At 38.5% G+C, this 26,762-nt stretch overlaps 2 protein-coding genes across 6 annotated transcripts in view; one reads left to right on the top strand and one right to left on the bottom strand.

Annotated features, from left to right (window-relative positions):
• Positions 1 to 10,133, bottom strand: part of DYNC2H1 (dynein cytoplasmic 2 heavy chain 1) — a 145,108-nt gene extending 134,975 nt beyond the window's left edge. The window contains exons 1-12 of one of the 5 annotated variants that reach the window (XM_088159415.1): positions 9,871 to 10,133; positions 7,329 to 7,499; positions 6,670 to 6,805; positions 6,251 to 6,369; positions 5,550 to 5,694; positions 4,548 to 4,780; positions 4,172 to 4,306; positions 3,965 to 4,078; positions 3,672 to 3,783; positions 3,382 to 3,506; positions 2,100 to 2,275; positions 550 to 745 (exon numbers count right to left, since the gene is read on the bottom strand). In XM_088159415.1, coding sequence (XP_088015541.1) covers positions 550 to 745; positions 2,100 to 2,275; positions 3,382 to 3,506; positions 3,672 to 3,783; positions 3,965 to 4,078; positions 4,172 to 4,306; positions 4,548 to 4,780; positions 5,550 to 5,694; positions 6,251 to 6,369; positions 6,670 to 6,805; positions 7,329 to 7,499; positions 9,871 to 10,071 — 1,863 coding nt within the window. In that variant the 5' untranslated portion in view covers positions 10,072 to 10,133. The remainder of the gene's footprint in view (positions 1 to 549; positions 746 to 2,099; positions 2,276 to 3,381; positions 3,507 to 3,671; positions 3,784 to 3,964; positions 4,079 to 4,171; positions 4,307 to 4,547; positions 4,781 to 5,549; positions 5,695 to 6,250; positions 6,370 to 6,669; positions 6,806 to 7,328; positions 7,500 to 9,870) is intronic. The other 4 variants (XM_088159414.1, XM_088159416.1, XM_014886589.2 and 1 more) reach the window with 4 other exon arrangements.
• An 888-nt stretch (positions 10,134 to 11,021) lies between these two features.
• DCUN1D5 (defective in cullin neddylation 1 domain containing 5) lies at positions 11,022 to 26,469 on the top strand. Its single transcript, XM_014886598.2, has 8 exons — positions 11,022 to 11,433; positions 14,017 to 14,099; positions 16,622 to 16,692; positions 17,093 to 17,184; positions 21,990 to 22,098; positions 22,193 to 22,297; positions 23,151 to 23,253; positions 24,011 to 26,469. Exons 1-8 carry the CDS (start codon positions 11,354 to 11,356, stop codon positions 24,064 to 24,066), a joined length of 699 nt encoding a protein of 232 aa, XP_014742084.1. The 5' UTR covers positions 11,022 to 11,353; the 3' UTR covers positions 24,067 to 26,469.
• Positions 26,470 to 26,762: the final 293 nt, after the last annotated feature.

The raw sequence follows: 26,762 nt of genomic DNA, 5'->3' as shown, positions 1-26,762 counted from the left end.
TTAAAAAAAAAAAAAAAAAAAAAAAGTCTTATGTCATCTTCAACTGAGCTGTAGAGGTATCTCAGATGTCAGACACCTCACATGAAATTGAATGGAAATATAAGCCAAACAAAAACATGTCACATTGAGTGCCATCAAAAAACTATGCCACCCACCCCCAAAAACCCCACTTCCACTTCCACTAAAATACTTGCTAATATATTTTCAGTTGAAAACTAGAAATGATGAGGACAAGTTGCTACATCTTATGACAATTCCCTTTAGTCATAATTATAAAAATCTGAGACTAAAACCAGTTAATCAACTAATTAATTGTCTTATTTTTGTATATTCATGCAGTAACCTTTAATACTAAATTGCAAAAGAAGACATATTCTGGAATTTTGAAGCATATCTTTACTTTTGTTTTCTTTTATGGACTTACCTGATTTATTCAAGAAAGAAGTCATTTTCATACAGTCAAGCACAGTGAAAACCTTAACCACACAAACAGAAAATACAGCACTGTAGAAAAGTTCAAGCTGGGAAGTCAGAACAGCAATCTCATACCTGTTTGAGGATGACTGCCTGCTTGCAGAACTTCTGTGCAATGTTTGCAACATGCTGTATTTTAGCTGGTATAGCAAACCCAAGTGCTGATAGCTGACGTACTTCTCTTAGCAGAGTCACCAAACGATCTGAGTAAAGTATGTTTAATGCTCCAGAAATGGGATCCAACTCCATCACAGGGCTATTAGCTTGGATACTGAACCAAAATCAACCATATTACTGAATATAATTTAATATTTATCCTTTCTTAGGTGCATTTTACCATAATATAGAAACCTATTCTAAACAGCTTGATGTCGTTCTATTTTTTTTCTATGCTTATTAACATTTTAATTTACTCAGAAATTATTCCAGTAAACTTTCCTTTACATCAAAGCAAATGAAGGTAAGACAAAATTTTTCAGGTTTGTGAGGATAGCTAACATGTAACTCAGTAGTAGTCAGTAATCCAAATTACACTGTATCCATCATAGTCTCTCAAGTAGGTTCCTTTACCCACCCCAGTCTCCTGCACTGCAAAGGGGGAAGAAAATAATGACAGAACCGATTTAAGAACCAAAACTTGCATCAATGGAACATTTTGGAATATTCAGCCAGATGCTAATGAGAACATCAGCCTATCTTCATACTTTACTCCATTTTTTTTTTTACTTTAGTAATGCTTCTACCACCATCCTTTCATACACTTCAGCCTTACTCATTTTTTTCTTTTTTTATTCTCACCTCTTTTCCAGTTCCCATATCCATTGCATTCCCCTTTGTAGGGAGCTACTTCTTTTCTTGCTCTTTTAATTAACCACTTCACATATTTTAAAATCTCACAATAACAAATTTTTGTGGTACTAATAAATTAGATGGCTATTATATATTTGAGTATCTTCATTAAAATAAAAGTTTTCACTTAAGTATCAACTCCTGTATTCTCTATAACTGTGGACAAATTCTTTTCAAAGGAATTTTGCAACCCTCAGAGTTGAAGACAGAAGCTATGTGGCCAATCAACTAAAACAAAGATTGTTAAAATACATTTCAGTATCCCATACAGAAATTTTATCATTTTGGGAAAAAAAATTAATGAAGTTTAAATTTATATGCTTACCCTTCTTTCATCTGCCTTATGTAGACCGCAGAATTTCTTGTGAATAACAATTAGTTACTCTACATGTGTCATCTCAGCTATACTCATAGCTGAGAGTATATCACAGCTATACTCCCATCTAGTTTCTATACATTACCACTAAGGATTGCAATGGGTAACAGGTAAAAACAACAAGCAAACCAAATACGTCTTTCATTCCAGGTGCTGACAGAAACTTCAAGACTAGTTATTAATCTGCAACATTAGCTATTAATTAGTAATTAATAATATGTCCTGTATAGTTTAGCTTACCAAGGATGATGAAATTGTAATAAATTGTTCTATTTTGCCTCTCCATTCAATCTCAACTCTGTAATTTTTTTTTTAATTTCCTTTGTCAAGTTCTAATGAATTACACCATACTACAGATTTCAATATTTAGTAAACATTATTTAAACAAGAGTGTATTTACCAAAGTCCTGACTTGGGATTTGATAATTCTGACTGGATATTCCTAGACCAGTCATCAAATTGTTCTTGCTCATATACTTTTAACTTTTCCAGAAAACAATTTGCACTTTGATGAAAAGTTTGAAATCCGGGTAAGTCAGACAGAAGAGCCTCTGCTAGCTTGATAGAATCATCCACCTTAAACATAACAGAGAATAGAAGCTTAACTTCACGGTATTCAAACAGAAAAGAAAAATCAGCACAATAAAAATTAGTATGACAAAACATCTAAGTGAGATTCAAAAGCTGATTAGGAAAAAAAAAAGAATTCTGAACTGTGTCCCAGATGTTTGAATTCTCTTTACAGTAAATTAAGTTTACTGGAATAAGCTGTCCACTGACAAGACTGGCAATGACATCCACCCCTATTAAGATACCCCAGGATATCCCACTTGGCCTTTAATTAACTCTCTGTAAAGGTTCAGATCTCCTACGAGTCTTCTTTTGTATCTGTAAGGTCCATGACAATACTCACAGGTATTTGAAATGGAATTTCACATCTACAGGTGGACAAATTAAAACCCCAGTCAATGCAATCAGAGGACATTTGAGAGCAATTTTAAAAATGTAGCACTGCCTAAAGCAGACATAGAACTGACATACATCAGCTGAGCCAGGCTAAGAGTTATTCCAGGAGAAGTAACTTCTATTCACATTCAAATCGATAGTTATTGTAAGGCACTTATGTTCACATCACGAAAAACATTTTGGTTTTCACTGGTCAATGTTGTCCAAAAAATGTTCAAAGTTTCCTAGTAAAAAGTAAATAACTTACAGAAACAAGATAAATTAAAACAGGATGGTTGTACATTTACTTTTACTACTGTAAATTCCCTGGCAGGCATAAGCTCAAAATGCACTACTCTTTGATTTCAAGAAGACACTACAAAGGTTAGTAATAACAAGTGAGAATTAGGATTTCAGAATATGGATATCTGCAAATCCTAAATACAATTTAAAATGCATGCTGGAGGGTAACATTTAACAAAAACAGCTACTGTATGAATTTTGGTCCTTTTTTTTAAAAAAAAAAAAAGAGGCAGTTCAGTTTACTACAAAAAGACTGCATTCTGGGTCTGCTAATAAAGTTCAACTTAGCAAGCATCACCACTGAAAAGGAACCTTGATTATATAACTCTTGGGAAGCCCACAATTTTTCTGTGTGGAATTACCCCCAGAAATGTCAAATACCATGTTTTACATTCAATGATGAATTGTGTGCAAATAGCAACAGAATCTGTTACCTTCAGTTCCAGCTGCTGTACCCAAACAATATTATTGACAACTTCAGAAAGGTTCTTGCCTGACAGTGGTCCAGAAACATCACCAGGAACACCATGGCATCGAGTTTCAAAGTCTGTCTCATAGTCTAACAGATGCAAAACATCCATTAGACCAGAAATTTAATTAAACAACCTTAGATCATCATTGCATATAATATTATATATTATAAAAATATACTAGGAAAACAAACATAATTCTAGAAGTAAATAAAGATCCTAGCATTCACAAAAAAACTAATGCAATTAGATACCTTTGACATAATCTTGAAGAGCTGCCAGCAACGTTTCCCTTTCAAAAAGCAATTCTTTGCTTATATTGGGGTGCTTTATCAGTTCCTTATGCTTCTGAAATATTTGAAGAAGCTGGAATATGAAGATTTTTTAAAGTTATCACTTTCTCATGAAAAAAATTAAACATTGGCTAACACCACCCAGTAGTGCTGTCTCTGGCTCTATGTTCTTACTCCTATTCCCTAAACGGACTACTTAGGAATTAAATAACTTGATCTTCAGGAAAGTTTTCAGACTAAAGAACTAACCATACCTGCTGTGGACTGTCCAGAATTTCTGAAATAAATTTCTTCAATTTGCTTGCTATTTTTTGTTCTGCTGGTGCAATGATTCTTTCATACTGAGAGACTGCAGCTTTCCATAATGGCTAGAGATAATGAGTTCACATGTTAGTTTAGGACTACATACATTACAGAAAGACACAGAAAGAATGTGAGTAAATTAAAAATAAGCATTATACCTCTGTGTAAGGATTATAGTGTACAGGATTCAGGCCAGCAAAAGGTTCAAACACATTGGAAAGATGTAAAGAATTTTTTTCTCCAGCTGGCAAAAAGAACATAAGCTTTTCATGCAGTGTTCTAACAGTTAGCACCTATGAGGGAAAAAAGTATTTGATATAACAAACGTATTTTTACATAAAATTTATATTTACAAGTACTTATCTCTCTCCTTTGTATGAGAAACTTTTGGAAGGCTCAAACAAATATTGAAATATGGAATACTATCTGACTCTGAAAAGATTATGAAAGTATTTTAATTCTCTTTTTTAACTTGAAACGATGCTGTTTAATTCTGTGTCTAATGGAACTAATATGTATAATTCAAATCTCTACCTCATCAAGACGTTGGCCAAGTTTGGCTATCAGTTCAGGGAAATACTTCTCATTTTTCCACGGATGTAGAGTGTAACGTTGCCATAGCTGTCCAGTTAGGTATTCACAAGCTGACACCCACTGTTCACAAACCAAAATGCCAGCCTGTATATTTTCTTTAACACTGTGAAAAGTATCCTCCCACAAATTCAAAGCTGCTAATTTTCTCTGAACAAATCTACCTAGTGAGCCACCTAGAAGACAAACAAGTATTAAAAAAACTAAGATGTTTGTTTAATATAATTCCTTTAAAGCTACACCACATTCCAATCACATTTTAAAAAAAAAACAGTGTAGTACCTTGATTTCAAACCAGACAAATGCAGCAATAACTGATTATTTTGTTTCAGATTCAACAATTCTCTTGAATATCTCCAAGGTAAACAGAAGTTAGTCCAATATGTGAAGCTGATGGATTTGGATTCTGGATTTCACACACAAGCATCTGTCTTTATCAGCAGCAATGGCTGTATCTGGTTGCTTCCCACAACTCTTCCTCTCACACACACACACATCTGGCAGGAGCACACAAACTCACTGTCCTATGCCTGTCCCCAAACATGGGGCTGCTGACAAGAGAATGAGAGAAGGACTCTCTGCACATCCTGCTCTCACCTGCACACAGACTGAACTGCCTTTAATGGGAGTTCATGTAAATAAATTTCTTATTTAGACATAAAGACAGGGAGTCAAACAGAAGCATGACAAACCCAGCTCACAGGCTGAAAGGCATCCATCTCCATCTTCTAACTACCTATCACCTTCCCAAGCATGTGTGAAGGCATCTGGCTGAATGGCCACATACTAGAAGGGAAGTAACATTCATGCATCACAATTACAAGAAGCAAGCACCTTCATGCTATGGGCTGTTATTGGTGCCTTTACAAGTAAGAAGATCTCTGCCTAAGGAATCATTTTACTTTTCTCAACTGTTAATTTAATAAAGACTGCATAAAGGTTTACCTATCACATCCAAGAGATTATGCATGCGAGACTGTGGATAAGGATCATGTTCTGTTTGTCTCCACACACTATCAACAGTGTCCTTGGTAGCCTCCACCAAATCCACAACTTCAAATAATGAGAGAGTGTCCAAGTTGTAATAATCCTAGGGAAAAAAAGATCCTTATTATGGTTAATTTACAAATAGTATTGTTGAAACATTTATGTTTTCCTGAAGCTGGCAAGTGGTGTAGTTTCCTGAGGTCTACTACATAACAGAATATGTCATAATCCTCTCAAAAAACTAAGCATGTGTGTAAATTTATTCAGGTGAAATATTCATTCTTATCTGAAGCACTATTCAAGAAAGTACTTTTGGGTGCCAAAAGTGTTGCATAACAGCATTAAGAGTGTCCTTTTCATCTCCTGACCCAATCCCTAGTTCACAAACTGTAGCATACAATCATATTTCTACAGCAGCTCCCTAGTATTCGGTGATTAAATCCACTCCCAATTAAATATTAGCATTCCCTTGCATCACTGTCACTACAAACTACATGAATATCATTTAAAGTAAAATTTTGTTTGAGAAAAAGTAACTAAATAGTCATATATTCATATATTGGGGAAGACCGTACATATACTGACACATATTTCATAGGAAGAGGGTTTTTTTTACTAAGTTTAGAAATATATCACTGATCACACAAAATAAAACATACTTTTGCAATGTCCTCAAATAGGTCTCTAAAATATGAAGCTCTCTCTTTACTACACCCTTTACTTCCATGATGAGCACATTCTCTCCAGAACTGAAATTCATCTGTTGGTGTAAGTATAGCTGCAAATAAAATAAAAAATATTTATATATGAAATAAATGAATGTTTATAATGTTAAATCAGAACATACTTTCTAAAGCACATTTTTACTTATGGTTATGTAAATATCCTTTAACTTCTGATCTTGACTAAATGCAGTATGAAAGTCAACTATGGTCTTGTGGCATGACCATAAGTAATTTCAGTCTGCTAACAACAACCAGTTATATTTCACACTGTGCAATCACTAGGAAACCTAAACACTCAACTTGTAAATAAATTATTTACTCCAAATTCAAAAGGGCATAATTGCAAAACAAACCTCGCACATCATCTTCACTGAATTTTGTTCCTGTGGAACTGGGAACTGATCTTCTGAGAGCAGTACTCAAGCCAGCTTCAAGCTCACTTAAAAGTTTCTGGAGCTTGGGATCAAATGCTTTACTCCACTTCTCATCCTGTAATGAAAATTTCATAAAATTTTGACTCACATGACAGAGCAATTACTATTTTCTTCCCATTAATCTTTTAAAAAAGTATAAAATTAAGTACCAACCACATGGTGGGACAATGAAGCAATTTTTTTCCCTAAAGTCAAGGAAAAGCACCTCACTCTTTTCATTGAATAATTCAGAATAATACCACAAAAAACATTTTTATTACAAAATCAAAAGCTAGTTGTTGGGTTTATAAAGGCATCCTGAAAGTGTGTGAGCTGTTTTTCCACATTAACCACCAAAGGCCAGTGTATTCCACATTTCCAGCCAGGCATATGTATGACCAGAATCTTTCTCTCAGCCTTACTGATGGGAGCTTAAGCACTTTCTTTAACTCAGAAATTGTAACTATCACCCACTGTTTAATCTTCTCAAATATTTTGGTTTCATAATATAAAATATGTAGCTCAGAATTAGGTAACATGCTCTTGAATTCCAATGTCTCAATATAAATACAGAACATTTAAACTTGTATATTGCTCACCTTCAGTAATACTGGTGCAAAAACTTGCCGTACAGCTTGATAGAGGGTGTTGATTGGTGAATCTAGCATAGATGACACAAGAATATTACTGTGAAGATTATCTTCAGTAATTACATCAGGTCTCAACTTAAAGAACACCAACACATTATTCTTTGAATCAGTAGCTTCAATCTGTAATAATCAAGAAAACAGGATTTGTTTAGAAAGTTGTTACTGACTGCTAAATTATATACATCATTTACACAATTTGCATCAAGAAAAAATATTAAATACCATATTGCTCCCTCTGGGCTCTGATAAAATTCTGGTAGTATTTGATTTGCACAGAAAATTAAAATTTCTATGATACTAATTTCTGAGTCTATATGAACCTGACTTCAATATCAAATACATAAAGCCTTCTACAGCATATAATGTCTTTAAATATCATCATTTCTTACTATATTTTGAAAACTCCACTTACCACTTTCTCTGGACAAAACAGAAACTCTGTCTTATGCCTAGAGAAACTAAGCATGAAGCCTGGTTTTTTTATTGTATTTTTATGCTAGAAAGCGTTGGGAATATTTTTCTATATATTCTAAATATTCTGCATGGTTTTCCTGAGTTTGTAAACACATTATTCATAGATTTCTCAAGAACAGACATGCTCCTTTATCAGTAAAATCATAAATTACAATGTGACTAATGTTCCATCCACAGCCCAACTTATGGGTAAAGTTCCAAAAATTGCCATAAAGTAAGTACGGAAATTATTTCTGGCTAAGGAGAACTCATAGAACAGGAAAATTTATTTAACGTTTGATAAATTAATAGCAAAAAGATGTGCCAAGTGAAATCCCAGATTCTGTGCAATTGTAAATATGTAAATATGTGTACTATTTTTCTGTTAAAAGAAACAACGGGTAGTAAGAACAGTTTTCAGGTTTTTTGGAAAGTATCAGTTTTGCTTTCTTATCAAGTCTTTAGTCCAACACCTACAGAATTAGCTTCGCTGAGACAACAAGTACAGAGCATAGCACCAATATGCATCTGATCTTCCACAGCTGCTGAAAGCTGCTCTGTATTTTAGACAGTGGCTTAGCAGCACACCCAAAAACTGGTACACATATATGTCCATTCTTGCCTGAATATAGCATGCACTTGACTTCACAGAGGATTAACCAAGGAGTTATACAAGTTACTGGTCCACTTCACATGCTGAGGACTCCTTACAACCATCTTCCATGTGTGAAGCCACTGACACAACAGACACCAAGTCCCGAGTCTCACTGTAGAACAGGTCCCAGTCAAGACCCACACCCTGCCTGTACACTCTGTGTGGCTGGCACCACACCATGCCCTCCCTACACGGTGACACTGAGTGCACATCACACCCCATGGCAGCTATCCAAAGAGGCACTTGCCGAACACAAGACTCAAGGCAGGATATTCCACACAATGAACTTCAGATTTGCTCACAGCTGGACACTACAATCTGAGAAATGCATGCTTTGGACAAACATCCACCTTGGATTAGTCAAACATCAGCCAATGTGCCACACACTGGATCCCATTCCCTGCACGCACATTGCCCATGCAATCCTTCCAGTCATGTGCCTGCAACCATGCACAGGAAGAAATCACACATCCAATTCCATGCCCCAAGCCACATTACATTCACAAAGAAAATATACAGCACACTGAAACTGCACCAACATGGGCACAATCTGATAACAAATGTATCATCAGCTGACCATATGGTCTTCATAGACTCTGGGGACAGTGCTCTTCTTTCAGCAAGGATTGAGTTTATTTTTTTCTTAATAGCTGGTACAGTGCTGTATTTTGGGTTTACTGTGAGAATAATGTTAATATCACACTGATATACTGGTTGTTGCTGAACAGCAATTACCCAAAGTCAAGGACTTTTGAGTGTTTCATGCTCTGGCAGTGAGGAGGGCACAGGGAGCTGGGAGACAGCACGGCCAGGACAGCTGCCCCGAAGTGGCCGGAGGGATATTCCATACCACAGAGCATCCTGCTCAGTGTATGAACCGCAGGGAGTTGGTCGGGAGGCACCGGTCGCTGCTGGGGCACGGGCTGGGCATCAGTCAGCGAGTGGTGAACAACTGCACTGTGCATCACTGGCTTCTTCTGGGTTATGTTCCCCTCCCTCGCCCCTTTTTATTAGAGTTATTAACATTATTATTAGTGTATTAGTAGTTTCCTATTATTGTATTTTATTTCGTTTCAGTTATTAAACTGTTCTTATCTCAATCCACGACGTTCTTTACTTTCCGCTTCTTCTCCCCACGGCGGGGTGGGGAGACAGCGAGTGGTACTGATCTGCCGGCTGGGGTTTAATAAACCACGGCAGACGCCAGTAGCTTGCAGTAGACACAGAGCCCTGCACAGATACTCGCAGGACGGAGACGTCTCCCAAATTTGACACCAGTCTTTACGGCCACCAAGCCTGGGCTGACTGCGGGCTCTGCATCCCCGCTCGCACGCCGGGGCGCGGCGGACACGCGGGACCCGCAGGCGCCGGGCACTACGATACCTTGTTGGAGGCGCTGAGCTGCGCGCCCGAGTGCTGCACCACCAGCAGGAACTCATTGCCGTCGTCGAGGAAGCGGCTCAGCTCCGGACGGGAATGCAGCCCCGCGGCCAGGGCAGCGGCACCGCCCGCCGGGTCCAGCCCGAAGTAGTTGGCAGCCGTGGCTGAAATAAAGCGCTTTCTCCTGTCTCCCTCCCCGGCCATGGTGGCGGCGCGCACCCCGCCAGGCGGGATCAAGGCGGGGCTGTATCCAGAACGCCACGGGAGCACATGCAGGCGCTGGCGGGAGAATACCCAAAGGGCTCCCGGCGGGCAGGACGGCGGCTCGCACCGGGGCACAAGGGGGAAAGGCCCGCTGCCGTCCCGGCGTCGTCGGGACCCGTCACTATGGTGATGGAGATGGCGGCCCCGGCGCGCAGGCGGCTTAGCTCCGGGTGGCGCCGGGCAAGCCGGGGAAGGAGGCGGCGGCCGACGGAAATCAGCCGAACGGGGCGGGACGGGGCTGGCCCGGCGGGCGGGGCGGAGATGGTGCCGCGCTGTTTCTAGCACGGCTGAAGCGTCCGACTCGGCCGGCCCAACACGCTGCCAGGTTTCCCCCGGCTTCACCGAAGCATTTCTCCTGCCATCAGCTGCGTGACAGTGCCACGCACTTGGGGTGCTTCCCTCGCCCCCGCCCCACTCCGCTAGGGAGCCTGTGGTGCCGGTACAGCAAGGCGGAGAACAGCGGTCCCGGCTACGGGGAGCGCTGGGCGAGTGCTCAGACCACCCACAAGCTTGTGGCTGCCCGTGGTTTCGCGGATCAGTGCGGGCGTAGCGATCCGCGCCCCGCTCGGCGCTCCCGGCGCCTTCTCCAGAGGGTCTCTAAAGGGACAGAGCGCCTCCTGTCCCGCCCAGCAGCTGCCCCGGCCTCTCGGCAGGCGGCTGTCCCAGCCCCAAGCTCGCCTCCGGCGCTGACGGGACACTCAGCTCCCCCCCGGCTGTGGGCTGTGACCGGGCGGACCGGGAAGCACCGGAAGCCTTGGCGCTTTCCCGTTTATTTCGCTGCAAACACTGAGCTGTAACCGGCACCGGAGCCCCTGCGCGGGCACGCGGCTCCCGCTCCGGACGGGAAACACGCGCGGCAGCCCCGCCCACCCGGGGGCGGGTCCCGGCGCGGCCCCGCCCCGGCGGCGCTACCACTTCCTGCCCGGCGCCGTCTGTGTCCGGGTCGTTCTCGCCGTTCCCTCCGCAGCCGATACCGCCCGCGCTCGCTCCCGCCCCCGGCGCGACACCCGCTTCTGGGAACGGGGCGGCGGCAGCGGCGTCTACCCCCGGCGAACGGGGGGCGGCAGCGCACGGTGGGGCTGGGGAGGACCAGCAGGAACGGGGTCTCTTTTCGTTTCCTCACCGCCGGTCTCGGAAGGCGGCGGCGGCCAGGGGAAGCGAGCCCGGGGGGGCCTCGGCTGCGGGCCCCGGCAGCGGGGCGGCCCCGCCCCGAGGCAGGACGATGCCGGTGAAGAAGAAGAGGAAGTCCTCGGGGGCGGCGGCGGCGGACGACACCGGCCTCAAGAAATGTAAACTCGGCAGGTACCGTCTCGTGGGGCGGCGGCCGGTGCCGGCGGTCACGTCCCGGGCCGCTCCTCCGCGGGCGCCGGGCTGCGGCAGCCGTGGGGCTTCCCGTGGCGGCGGGCGCGGTGAGGCCGTGTGCGGCCCGACAGGGCCCCGGCCGTGCCGGCGGGCACGTCCGGTGCAGGTGCGGGGCTCGCCGCGGCGGCGTGCGGCGCGGTCTCGCCTCGGGGAGAAACGCCACGGAACAGCTGCCATTCCCGGCTGCCTTTGCCTTTGGCTCTCCCTCTAGGGCCAGCTCTGGCGTTTGTCCCCATATTCGTTCTATCTCCCTGGGTTAGGCGGCTCTCCTCACTTTAAGGTTGCCAGTACTCAGAGTGTCTGTGCTAAATTGTCGTTTCCTCTTTTCTTTCTTTTTCCCCTTTCTTCTTTTTTTTTTTTTCTTTTTTTTTTTGCAGTGAATTGGAAGGATTGGTCAGCACACTGGAAAACAAGAGCAGGAGAGGTTTCCCTAATAAATACAGGAGTCTGAAGCATATTATTCTTTTAATGTTGTAAAAAGACCACTTTATGCTGTGATACCCGAAAGATGCTGTTAGAATGATGAGCCATTAGTGCGGTGCAGCAGGAGCTTAGTGTGGCTTCCCCGAAGTAACTGCCTGCTTCATCTGTTAGGCCTTGTTAAGTACGCCAGTAAAGCAGTAGTTACAACTAACGTCCTGAGGACATGGGGATACAAAAGACTTGCGAAATCAACACTGCGGGAATGGCTATTGCAAAAAAAATTGTGGCGTATGGCCTTTCTCATAGGCTGGCCCAGTTTGAGCTTAGAAGTACTCAGGCTCTTATTTTGTTATGACTGTTCAGTTTGGGTAACTATTCCAGATCTCACTTTCTGTGGTCATTGATGACCTTTTAGTTTCAGTCAGTTTATTCACTGCCTATAAATAACTGTTCTTGTGCTAGCATTATCCTCTATACCACTCTATTCTCTCATGGTTCTGCCTGAAAGTAGATTTAGAGGGAACTCTTCTGTTTTCTTATACTTTATTTTCTATACGTAAAAAAACTAAGTTATTCTGGTTTGTAATACCAACTTTCAGTTTCCTTGCTCATCTTAGCTCTTGTTTGCATGTGTTCAGTTTCAGTTTGTCTTTCTGGAACACTGCTAACTGAAATTTTATGATCTTAATTTCTTTTACCTAAAGTGTTTTCATAGCTCAAAAAAAAGAAAAAAAAAACAGATTCTACAGGGAGCTAGTTGTTGGGCAGAAACTATGATTTGAGAGTTCATGCCAGGTGATCAGAAAATGTTAGATACACAAGCATTTTTAGCATTATGTTCTTACACAACAATTTATTGGTAATATTCTTTAGTAAAGTCAGTGATTACAAATAGATCTATGTTAATCTGGATAAAGCCAATAAGCAATAGCATACCATATGACTGCCTCTTTCTGGTGACTTGGATTCCTAATGCCAGTTGGATGGATGGATGAATGTTTGTAGGACACCTTTAATTCTAGCTTTCAGCACAGAAGGCTGCTTCTTAGAGTGTTACATTCTTTTCCAGTGAAGCTAAAAAAGATATATGGGGAGTTAAAGTTGTTCACCCCTCTCAGAATTGAACTATTCTTCTCCTACTTGATGTTTTAATTTTAAAATTGCAATGTGGGAGCTGCATAATTTTAATTCCTTTCATATGATTAGCTTTCATCTCATTGTTAGGAGTAACCTTAGCTTGTTCTAAAAGTCTGTAATTTATATTTGAAAGGAGGATGCACTGAAAAGGTGCTGCAACTCCTTACTGACTGAAGATGCCTTTGTGTAGTCAGTGTTTTTACTGGAAGACATTCTATGCATTATTTTAATGAATGATGAATTAGAGAATTTGCTTCCTAGGTAAACTGGGTTGTGTGTTACATAATGAAGACAATGATGGGGAAGCTGCGTGTGCTGAGCAGCTTCAGTCTTGCCACAGATTGCACGCTACTATTCTGGTATACATACCAAATACTTATAGAATCTGCAGATTCTTAATTACATGTATAATGTAAACAAATTGACCCAGGTTTGTTTGTTTGTTTGTTTTTCCCAAATTTGGATGGTTCACTATAACTAGCCTGACTTTTAAATATGTCAAACTCTTCAGCTTCTGTTGGCCTTAATGGGATCTGTGCATATTCAGCACTCTTGAAGATCATGCTGCTTATTAGAGACCTAACATTAAATGCCTATATGTATAAATATAAGTAGATAATAAGGCATTTGAATTACTGAGGAGTGATATTTTGGCCATCTGTGTGGAGGGTTGTTTTTTTTTTAATACCTGCAATATAACAGTACTTCTGCATTTCAAAAAAGGTAATAGTTGCAATAATTTGGGCTACAAGATGGTTGTAATCTAAAGGTAGTTTTATGTTCCAGCAAGAATTGAGGATGACATTGCCTTTTATGAAATTCATTGTAAGTGTAGATGTATATTGACCTCGTGAAACAATGTAAATAGATTAATAATAAATGTGGTATAATTTAATTTTTCCTTTTTCACATGTCTCATTAAAATAACACTGTTCATCCCTGTGTTTCTATTTGCTACTGCAGATCACAAGCATCTGGTAAAGTAATAAGTGGAGAGGAACATTTTTCAAGCAAAAAGTGCCTGGCTTGGTTTTATGAATATGCAGGTAATGTGCAATGCATTCATGTTTTAAACTATATTGTTTTGTTTTAAATAAAGCAATATATCAAAAACTGCTTTCATTTTGCTTTTTTAATGGTGATGTAGACATAAAAATATGCCCATATTTGCGTCCTTATAACATGCGCTTGACTTAATATAGCTTTTATTATCATCTTCTTGGTACTTGTTCTTTTTGACTTGTTTTTCTTTACTCTATGGTTTATAACTTTAAAATGAAATAACAGATGTTGAGCACTACAATGTTGAACCAAGATATACTGAGTGATTTTATTTCTTGCTTTGAAATTGTCAAGTAGAAGCCAAGACATTGAGAGATAAAGCAGATTGATGCTTATGTATCTAATTATATCTTCTTTGTCATCATATTGGAAGGCTAATGACATAGGTAATGATTTAAGCTCCTTGGATTTCAGTTTTACAAAACAAAATAATAGGGGTTTATACTGTTTTTCCATCTGAGAATTTGTACTAACATTTTTGATATTCTAAATAACAAATGTCTCATTCCAAAAGTATTTGAAGTAGCTTCTTTCAAATAGCTCACAATTGCCATCAAATAGCTGCTTTCAGTGAATATGTAGTGTATTTTGCAGAATGTATTACACTATTGCTGCTATTTATTTATCAATTATATGGTTTCCGATCTCAGGATTCCTAAATTGTTGTAAATTTCTTGTCTAATCACTACTTAAAGTCCCTCATAAATGGTTGGTGATTAAAACTCGTTAATTGCTAGGTCTTAGTATGGAGAGAGCTGCTGATTTATCAGCAATTGTGCCAGCGATTGATTTGAGTATATTTATCAGGGCTGATATTTTCCTTGCAGTCTTTTCACACCAATGCACTACTCTTATTTATAGTAATCTGCCTTCTACTTTAGGGTTAAGGCGTATTCTTCTGGAGTAGAGTCATTTCTAGGGAAATAATAATTCAAACTTAATTTTCTAGTGATAAATGTGTTTGCACATTCTTCAGAATTAATGTCTGTAAATTTTATCTTTGTTGTCGAGTCAAGAATTGAATGTAGGAGGTTCTACTTTTAGTTAACCAGTAATCAAAAAAAGGCCACATTTCCAGCAGGAGGTAGAATTCTAGTTAAATTATATACAATAGGAGATAAAATGTTTCCATTGAAAGGTAAAACTACCCACATACACATATATGCACATATGTGTGTATGAATTGTACATATGATTTCTGGACCAGAAATACCGATTCAAGCTTTTATTTGTCATTACCAGTGAACCCTTGTATGTGTTGCTCTTCATAGCTTGCTTTTTTATTTTTAGCATTTTCTAAAAAGTCTAACACTGTTTGACCTTGCTTACCTAGGCAAAATGTCCTCTGCAATATTTTTCAAGAGGTAGGGGTTCATGCATTTTATTTTCCTTTAAAAGTAGCCATTCTCAATAGTTTTTATTGACAATGTTTTATCTCACAGCAAGTAGTAATTCAAAGCACATTATCCAAACTCTTTAAGAGGCTTCTGATTACACTTGCAGTAGATAAAGTGAAGACAGGTATCATCAAGGACTCCGCCTATTATAAGTAGCAAAATTTGCCAAAAAGTTGTAAAGTGGCATGTAGTTTTGGAAGCTAAAACCTTTGCCTTTTACATGAGTTCATACTCAATAAATGTTAATGTAATGATCCGAGACACATCAAAATATTGTGTTGACAGGCCTTTTAATAATATTTGGCTGCCCAGTAGGAGTCATTTTTGGAACAGACTTAGTCAAAATAACTGAAACCAGAGAGAGATTAGAGGAACAAAACGCTCTAGGGTGTGTTTGTATGCACTCTTTAAATGCACGATTTTACTGCTTTTTAGAGACTTGTGTTAAAATGGAGAAATGATAGCATAACACTAACTATTGTGGTCCTAATCAAGCTGTTCTGATTGCAGCCCTTGACCTTTTTCTGCTTTGTATAAGGCTAACATGCTCAGCATTTTTTCAATTTATTTTTACCACTTTGTTTATATTACTCAGCATCATAAAACTAATCTTACATTATTTGCAGATTCACCCTCCTCTGTTAGTGTCAACCCATAATGTTAGCACCGTTGAAAGAATATCTATAATAGTAGCTCAGACAGAATTAAGTTTTTTTATTGATAAAATAATTTTTTTAAGAACATTATTCATAAAGTAACTTCAGAGAGTAGCGGTCCCCAAATTGTCTTCAAACAATTGACTGCCACAGTTATTGGAGTTAAGCTGTGTCAATAGGAAGCTCAATGGAGTCTTTTGAAAACTGATGCAAAACTAAATGGCTCCTCTGTCATAGGGAAGCAGTGCACAGCACAAACATTCTGCTGTAGCACATAACATACATGGCTACACAATTGCATTTGATAGGGTAGCTCTACCTTAAAAGCTACTTAATAGTGTAATTCAACGTTTTTAGGAATACTTTGGGTGCAGTACAGCCTAATTATTAGGCATTATTGTGAGCAATGAATGTTACTTAGATTTCACTCTAGTGTGGTTTTTTTCTTTGAAGGTCCTGATGAAGTGGTAGGCCCCGAAGGAATGGAAAAATTCTGTGAAGACATCGGTGTTGAACCTGAAAATGTAAGTTTCTTTCATAGTGCTAATAACGCCTAAGAAGATATTAGATAACATTAAGTTCTGTGTAAAATTCTTAATTCCACTAAGCAAAGAGTTTTTCGTCTTCCTGCTTGTAGGAGCTGCTCTGAGATATTTCAGCTGAATACATCAGTTATACTTGGCTGGTGTGTGAGGTTTTTTTGGGGGGGTTTATTATAGTAGTACTTATTATCAAAAATTGAAATTAAGGGGGAAATTGCATATAGCTGAATTTTTTCATGGTAACAGATATGAAGGTCAAGCATGTACCACAATTGCTAGAATGTTTGAATGCATTAGAGTTTTATTCTTGGACATTAGTAAATCAGCCTTTTCTTATGTACTGACTCCTTTTCCTCCACTTATTTTATTTTGTTTCTCCTAGATTATTATGTTAGTTTTAGCCTGGAAACTAGAGGCTGAAAGCATGGGATTTTTTACCAAGGAAGAATGGTTAAAAGGAATGACCTCATTACAGTAAGACTGTTTTTTACATAACTAATAGAATGTTCTAATTTTATACTTGTACCTATAACTTAACTATTCTTGCCGTTTCTTATATGTTGGAAATAAGACACAAAAAAAAGCTGGCTTTTAGGTCTTGTTTTGGTCCACAACTGCAAAATTAATCTGATGAGTTCACTCAAAGAATTAAGTTACTGTCTAAACCTAGTTAAGCCAGGTTTTGGTGGCTTCCTTTTCTTAAGAAAAATACATTAAAATATAATTCTATTTAGCAGGCATAAATAAGTAGATCTGGAGATGCACATAAGCATTTCTCAGCACTGATATTCTGGAAAGATCTACTGATTTCTGAGCTTTATAGACGAGGACTGCATGGATAATAATTTTGGCTGTTAGTATTATTTGTTAGATGCATGTCAGAAGCCGTGCTTAATGCTTAGGTTAAATAACACCTTTTCAATTTATAAATTAACTTCTTGCTCTTTCTATTTGCATTTGAATTTTTGTTGAGTTAATGCCCTGCCTAAAGAGATTGTTTCTTACATTAAAGTCATCTGCTTTTTCCAAGGCTTAGTTCAGGTGTTATTTTTTGTTTGCTCTTTGTGTAACTACTTGTAGTACCCTAGTGTTTTAAGGGTGTCTTGTTATGACACTGCATTCAATATTACAAATAGGGAGCTACTATTGCAGCTATAGCATGGTGGGGAAAGAGGTGTTGATTTTACCCTTGCCCTGTCAGCTGTGGATTGGTTGGGGAAATTGTATCAGGCAGATACTCCATAGTTCGGAGTAACCAGAGGGTAAGTGACTCTGGACTGGCTCTCTTCACTCTTAATTGATTTGGGATCAGGCTTCTGATAGATGGCATGATTATTTTGGAACTATCACCAGAAATTAAATTAGTGGCTGGAATGATTAAATTGCCTGAAATTCAGGATGACAGAGATTAAATTCTGGGTGCATGATTTTTCAGATGTAGTGAATGGGTATTGGTCACTTACCTGAAGTACTTAGTTTGTATGCCCAAACAGAAGCTTTCAGGAGTTAGCCAATCTCACAGAATGCAAGCACAAAGATGTATGAAATCAGGCATCTGTTCAGAGCCGATGTTTTAAACTTTGTTTCTAATAATTTGCTGTGACTGGAAATCTCCTTTTCAGAACAGGGCTGGTCATGCTATAGTCTAAATATGTTTAAGACTGAAAATAGGGTGCTGCTGTGCGTTTTCATAGAAACAGACTTCTGCTGAGAGCACTTGCTAAAGCCTAAAGCAGTTAATATGTATGTTTTGCTTCCCCTGCTCTCTAATAAGCTGGTGAAGCAGAGACGCTCACATAACACAGCTCAAGATCCATTGGCTGGAAAATACGTTTGGGTTTTGACTGGGAGTGAGTGAGCAGCTCCGTGGGGCTTAGTGGCTGTCTAGGATTAAACCATGATGAAAGAAAATACAAACCTGTAGACTTATGCTGTTGTTGCTTACTAGGAAGGGAGAATCATGTTATGGGATTCTATCTGGAATGAGGTTTATCTATTTTCCTGTGAAAGGTTTGACAGAAGTTTGAAGGAGAAGGATTTTACACTTAAAACAGTAAAATATTACTGCATGCTTGCACAGCTTTTTTTCTTTTAATTTTTTCATGAAGAAATGACTTTTAAATGCATTAAAACCCCAGCGTGTATTCTAGTTAGAGTTCTGTTGTAGAATCCTCATTTCAAAATACATGAAATGTCTCACAAGGTAATTGCATGAAGGGGGTTGGGTGGGATTCAGCTCAGTAGTAAGATATCTAAATGTTTGATTTGTATGCAAGAGCTGGATTTCTTCAACTCTTACTGCAATCTTTGGAGATCCAGTCAGTGTAATGGAGCCTAGGGAGGTATCCAGTTTGCACTAAGACCTAATGACTGGTCACCTGAATTGCTATTAGAGGTTGCTTGGCTAGTCCTCTGTGAATGGCAACACCTGAAGATTAGGACATCCATCTCTAATCTACGGTTAGATGGCAGCGTTTGGGTGCCTGAATCTTGAAGTGACATTCTCTGTGTGTTGTTTCATAATACACTGGTAAAGTTTTCTATTTAGAGATGAGAAAAATAAATGTGTGATGAGGTAGATACTGTTAAAATGAAGGTGAATTGCGTTCTAAATAGCATCTACAAGACCTAAGCAACTTAGGCTGGGAGGTTTCCAGTATGATGTGTAGGTAGGATGAATTCTGCCACATATATATGTGTGTATGTAAATATGCAAGCTCTCTTCATAGCAGAGAGAATAGAGTACCTCTGCTAGGCAGTTTATTTCAGCTACTTTAAATACCTCCTTAGGAAGAAATATATATACTAACATTAAATGCTTTTGATTTAATGTTTGTATACATCTTAGCAATTCTTCTTTTTAGTAAAAGACAAGTATATGTGAATAGCTATGAAATACAAAACATTGGAATATCTGAGTAGGAGCTAATGAATCATGACTTTGTCCATGTTAGCTACAGATGCTTCAGATGATCTCTCTACCTCAACAGAAATTAAAATGCATCCACTTTGTGATGCTAATTTGAGTTTTGTTAAAAATGTGACGTAGGGATGAGAAGAGAATTTAGTAAGCTAACGTCTAATTTTGTTGATCTTGAGGTAGCACTATTTAATGCTGTATTTCAGTATAGACAGTTTGAGAAAACATATCTTTTTCTAGTGTCTGTACAGGAGTTTAGTGTTAATTTCCCTGTGCTAATTAGAAGGTTGCTCTGGTTATTAGGAAGATGATTCTAAGTGTGGGTGTCCTCAGTCATCTGTTTTATATGGTGCAGCCACACAAGCAGCTGTATCTCCATAAAAGAGGAGTTGGACAACTCCTTGCCTCTTTTTGGGAGGAAAGTCAGTGGCTAGGTACAGAAATGCCCTAAACAGCTTTAACAGAGACATGTCTATGTATCAGGATGCGGAGAGTGGTGCTGGTCTGAGCATGATCTCTTTGGATGTTTGATTATAAATGCACTGATAATAAATTGCTTAGGAGTCTTAACACTTAATAATTGCTCATTTTCATACCATTTTATCATTTTTCAGAATAATAAATTGTGTATTAAAATTCACGTAGCTAATAGTATAGTGGAGGATAGCCTTGTGCTTAGATTTATGATTATTTGAACAATTTTAACAAAGTAGTGTGTAAGAAATTTAAACATGCTGAAATCTGTTTACCCATGATATGGTAAATAATCTCAGTCAAATTATATTTAGCAAAATGTATGGTAAACCGACTATAAATAGCTTATATATGTCACTAGTACACTGAAAACTTGAGCATGTAGATAGATTAAATAGTTAGATTTGTCCTCAAGTGTGTAGAATATTTTTGGAAGTATGAAGCTTTGAACATAGAAGAGATGCGTTAAAAAAATGATGCCTTTCTGGAATACTATAATGCTGTTTTAAGGGTTAAGTAGTAGAATGCAGACCAATTAGATGACCGAAGAGGAAAAAAAGTAATTTTATCTTTAGTTAAGTTTACCGAAGCTCATTTAACAGGGCTTCTTTTCAATTTGTTATATGGTTTATCACAGAATATACTAGTTGTCATCTGAAAGTGTAGCCTAATTAGCAATTAGTTTTATTTATTTAGCACCAGTGTTGGCTAGGATTCAGTGCTGCTTTAGGTAGATTCTGCTAGAGACAAGAAATAATAAAAGGTTGCATCAGTTGGAATTGCTGCATTTCTCTTGTCACAGTCTGAGAGAGGCAGACTGACAGACAGCTGTGCGCACACAGGCTGGCAGATCTGAGGAGCAGCAAGTATCAGCTGTGGGCAAAGTACAGCATCAAAGCACAGCATCTCAGCAACCTGCAGTAGCCCCGAAGGGCCCTTTCTGGGGGCCTGTGTGACAAGTCCATGTGGAGCTGTTAGAGGTGCAGATGTATTCTCTGAGAGGCAGGCTGCCAAAAGGGGAACTCGTGACCAAAGGAAGTATTTATGTACAGCTGCATTTCTCAAAGTATGCTTCTTCACGAAGGATACGAGGCAAGGTAGATGTTTTTAATTTATTCTTTTTTAGTCATGGCAGCCTTTCTATAGGTATGTTATGGTTTTGATTTGCTAATTTAAATATACTTAAAAAATACTTCTTTCTGAGTTTTTTTCTTCCCAGGTCAACCCAGCACAAGGTATAAAATGTCCTGTTATAACTGTTCTATTGAGTGAATGTTTTCTGGAAGATTAGCAAGGTTAAATTGCATTCTCCTTTACCATTGTTGGTGAATCTGACCTATTTTCTATTTGGAAACAAAATTCCTTGCTGAGTCAAGTACAAGGAGATCTTTCTGCCAAAGGGTTATTTTTGCCAAAGTTTTATCCTGTCTAGTGACATTCTCATACTGCCTTTGATTTTTCGGTTGAATAGCTACTGACTGATTCAGGTGATTAAGGAGGTTTTATCAGAGCTTGCATTTATCAGTCATAAAACATGAGCAGACTAGTATGATTTGCAGAGTGCCTGCTCAATCCTGCCGTTTGTAAACACACACTTCAAAACTACGTTTAGGGTTTGCATTTTCCCATTATTTATAGCTGGATTTTAGCCCTTAATGCGCACTGAATGATGTTTTCTTCAAACTTTTATAATGATTGGGAGATAAGATACTGCTGGGTATGAATATAGATTGCAGTTTAAGTCAGTTTCACAGTATAACTCCTGTATATCTAATGATTCTGTTTTGATGATTTTAATTATTTATGTTTGCTGGCGTTTTTTTTCATTGCCTAAATGTTGTGTTCTGAACTCTAATGTTTTGGTTTGTTTGTTTGTTTTTTTAAGGTGTGACTGTACAGAAAAATTACAGAGTAAATTTGACTTCTTACGGTCACAGTTGAATGACATTTCATCCTTTAAGAATATCTACAGATATGCCTTTGATTTTGCAAGGGTAAGACTGCTGAAATGTTAGGAAAGTTCTTACTTTTATTTATTCAACAAGCTTGTACTTTATTGGTTTCTGTGCTTTCTTTATTCAACCTTAGGAAAAAGACCAGCGAAGTCTTGATATTGATACTGCAAAGTCCATGTTAGCTCTTCTGCTCGGAAGAACTTGGCCACTGTTTTCAGTATTTTATCAATACCTGGAGGTACAAATTTCCTTAACTTTGTGAATGTTGGCATAGTAGTTGGACTGTTCTGTGGAACTATTGTTTATTTTTCTCAAGAATGTATCCATATCACTCAGTTTCCCTTGCCCAATGTGCTTATGAAACAGTGATGTTCTTGTACACATCATAGATCCTTATCTTCCTCCCTGTGCCCCAGCCCCTTTTCTTATCAAAGGCAACTAAAATTAAATATTGGTTATACAGTAAACATAAATTTAAAAGTAAGTAGTAGAGCCTCAGGAGTCTCTTCAGCTGCATCTACACTGCCTTTCAAGTTTGCTTTGTGCAGATACAGTGTGTAGGTCTCTGACTCTCTCTGGAAGACTTTGGTCAGCTCAGCTGCAAGTGACTGATTAAAGTGAAGCAGTGTAGATTGTGGAACACATTAGGCTGGACACTATTTCCTGGCTTCAAAACAGTACTAACACTGTAAAGTAGATGTCATTATGATTATAATGTATTGTGCTCTGGAGAAAAGAAGATTTTTTCTTTAATAATTCATTCTGGAAATATATCTGAGCTAGATATGCCTTGTTTCAGGGCAAGGCAAAATACATCAGTTTTTAAAGCTTAGAGTGGTGATTTACTGATTTTCAGGTTTTGGGAAATTTCATTCTGCTCTGATCTTCCAAGAAATCATTTTATGTAGTTTCATAACTATGAAATACGTTCATGTGTAGTATTTTTTAAAATGGAAAATCAAGTAAGTAATAGCCATTGTTACCCATTAAATTGTTTGTTAGGAACTCATTGAAGATAAAATGAGTTAAATGAGATGCAGGAGTACCAAATGCCACTTGACATTTTAATATTTTGAAATTACTCTTCCTAGCAATCGAAGTATAGAGTTATGAACAAGGATCAGTGGTACAATGTACTAGAGTTCAGCAGAACTGTCCATGCAGATCTTAGCAACTATGATGAAGATGGTGCATGTAAGTATTTTTAATGTTTTGCTTATTCAAATATTAGCAGAGAATTTTAAAATTGCATAAAACAAAGTTCTGTAAAAGAAACAACATTGTAAGGTATACATTTTTTTCCAACAGTGTATAGAAAAACAGCCCTGATAACCATCCATCTTCAAGCTGCAGATATTAATTGTTCTTAATTGTATGTCAGGGGTATAGTATGTCAATAGTATGATGGTTTACTTGAGCCACCTTGTATTTAGTGAGGATCAAGTGAAGGTGCTTGCTGCATGCAACTGTAGACTTTCAAGTAGAATTATAAACAGCAAACTCTCATTTTGCACTAGTATATAATAAACTCCTAGCTTAACAATTTTTGCCTGCCTGCTGGTACTTGGGACTGAACTCTCCACCTGGCTGGTAGTCAGTCATGCCATGACTGAATTGCCTGAGTCCCATTTTGGTCCATGTTCTAATTAGTCACAATTTTGAAAACTTTAGGAAGAAGAAAGTAGTTGTGCTGATTTGCAAGATTGATAAGATTATTTTTATGCTTTCCATTCAGTTCACCTGTCAGATATCAGGAACATTACTTCCATAATTCCATATTTTGTTGTGCACTTTTTATCCTTGGATTGGATGTTTGTACTAATCTGAGTATTTTATCATAGGACTTTTTGACATGGATGTTTCCTAGACCAGTAGTTTTAACCCTCGTACTTCAAAAGAAGATGTTTCAAAGACACTGCCAATTATAACTCCAAGTTTTGTCCATTTGCAGGGCCCGTACTTCTGGATGAATTTGTTGAATGGCAGAAAGTTCGTCAAGCGTCATAGCAAGAATTCAAAAGAAAATGCAAAAGTTTTTTTTGGTGCCCGTCTGTACACAAAGTAATGAGAAAAACAAGGATTGCATTTTCATTCATAAGAAAGACTTTACAGTAATTTTTTTCCTTTTTTAAGGAGACTTTCTTGTTACATGTGATATGGGCATTGAACCACACCTCTTCTGAGACTGAAAGTTGGAGTTCTTGTTTTGAGTCTTATGTTTATAGCATTTATTTCAGAACAATAAAGATTCAGATTTGTGACAAAGGCCTAAAAGTGAAGGATGTCCCTTGAATGTGAGTGTGGTGTCTATTTTTAAAACCAAATCTATAAGATATCTTTCTCAGAAGTGCCCTTTGCTATGAATTTTTGAAGACCTTAAAAATGCTTAATTGGCGCTGTTGCTTGCTGTTGGTGTGATTGTCTTGTGTGGCAAATGTTAGAAAGAATGACTGACTGATTTTTGGAAGCCCTGAGTGTGGTAGTGTGCTAATCTGTGTTTTAAGTATTGGTCATGGGTTGTGCCAGAGTTTTCAGCTCCTTGTGGAGATCAAGGCCTTAAACTCTTACTATTGTTTTTGATTTCTTTGTTTATTCCCCACCCAGTGGCATGGCATTTAACTGCGGGCCCTTTCAAAGCAGAAAGGTGTAGAGCAAATGGTTCTATGTGCAGAATGGCTGAAAACGAGTTTCCTGTGCTTCAGATGCTGAACATAGATACTCTTTGGTACAGCAAGGCAGCTTCAGATTTTTACTGCTGTTTAAGCTTTTTGGATTGCTTTGTATAAAAGTGCAATTTATATTTTAAAAGGGAAAACTGGGACTACTTGGTTTCAAGCTTTGCTTCTTATGTGTTTTAGACTGGAGGCACTCATGACTTTTTTTTCCTCTCTGGATGGTTTTCATAATGTAAATCAAGAAGCAACTATTTAATCACCTACTTTTGATAGGCTGTGTAACAGGGTATTAATTGTCACCCTGTTACTCTGTGTTTTGAGTCCAGTAACTACTGTGGTTGCCCTTTTAGGCATTCAGTATTCATGGCAACCTTTAAATACAGTAGAAGTTTCTCACTCTACCTCCCTGCCCAGGACACCCAATGCCACCCTTGAGAAGGAAAGATATTTTAATCAGTAAACATGAAAAACCAAACCAGAATGAGAGAATGAAGCATTTGCAACTTCTGCTTTATTATATAAATGTATAATACAGACTGTGATAATATTGGGAGACTGTCAGTGATCAAGGCCTCAGTGTGCCCAGTATTTCAACAAGTGAAATAAGAATAGACAATGTAAACTAGGCATGACTTGAAGATCTTTGCCTCAGGGAAATTATTTCTGTTTTGCACATCCCTTAGTCAAACTAACAAACATGAGTTTTCCTGTCCTTAAGGAAAGCTGTATTCCCAAGGTGATTTTTTTGTTGTTTTTTTTTAGGAAGGAGGGTGGTAGAAAAAAAGGAAAGGTATGAGGAAAAATAAGGGGTACGAACTAGTGGTGTGTGCCTGTGCTCTTGTTCTACTACTGAGGAACACCCTTGCAACTTGTCTCCAGGTCTGCTTGCTGTGGGCTGCAGGACACAGTTCAGTGTTGGTCTGTTGGTTCTTCTGCGAATCACCTTGAGCTGTAGGAACTTTGTTGCACCCAAGTGAAAAAAGCACCGAGGAAAAAAAACAAACAACTGTTGAGATACTTGGAAGATCTCTGCTTATACAATGGCTAGTGTCTGTGTGCATGTAAACAGATGCTACAGCTGCTCTAAATATTTTTTCACCTGTTTTACAGAAAGTACCTAGTTTTAGACCTCATGTAAGCTGCAGCATTTCCCTTCAATATGTTACAAGTTGTCCGTTTGCATTGCTGGTAATTTTGATTTCACTCGTAACAGAGTGCCATTCATTTTTAGAATTGCCCTACCCCACAGAAAGCTTGTGCCAGAATGAGATTAATTTCAACAGTCTTAAGACCTGCTGGTACAATAAGGTCTTAAGATGCACAGAGAAACATGCACCATGTAACTGATGTCAAGGGATGTCCTGCTGTATACTAAATCTCTTCAGAGATGCGGAATCTAAAATTACTTTCAAGTTCACTGCAATGACTCACATACTGTGTTTAGTCCCCACTACGGTGTTCTCTTTCCAAAAGCTTTGAAATACTGATCAGAAGATAATATTTTATATCTTGATTTTAAATTAATCATTGCTTTTAGGGAACTGCCAACTGTTGTGAATTCAATTTAAACCATTTGGGCTTAGACGATTGTATTAGATGTAAAAGTAGGAGTGATGCACCTACCAATCTGAGGTGGTCAAGTAATTGCCATTAAGGTGTAAGACACTATGTGATGTATCATTTGTATTTGTTAAGGTTTTATCAGTATTCCTATAATAAATCCATGTTTCAGGGATTTACAATGTGGTTGTGTGAGTGATTGAAAATCATCAGTTACTGTAAAACTTTGGGGATAAATGTATTTAAACTAGTTGAAATAGTTTTTCAAATTTGAATAAAATAGAATTTTAAGTTATGGGTTCTTTGCTCAAAACTGCAATCAGGTGTATTGTTTCAATGTGAATTAATGGCTTGTACAGTTTCATTGTGAACTGATCATGTTTATTAGCTGTGTTTTATGACATCATCTTACAGTTTATTGTGGATAAGTGCCAAGAGCTGTTAAGTTGGTTTTGTCTTGTTTTTAAT

Source organism: Sturnus vulgaris, chromosome 2, assembly GCF_052056855.1.
Source record: "Sturnus vulgaris isolate bStuVul1 chromosome 2, bStuVul1.hap1, whole genome shotgun sequence".
NCBI lineage: Eukaryota > Metazoa > Chordata > Aves > Passeriformes > Sturnidae > Sturnus > Sturnus vulgaris.
Note: the sequence above shows the minus strand (reverse complement) of the source record. Positions and strands in the feature narration are given on the sequence as shown.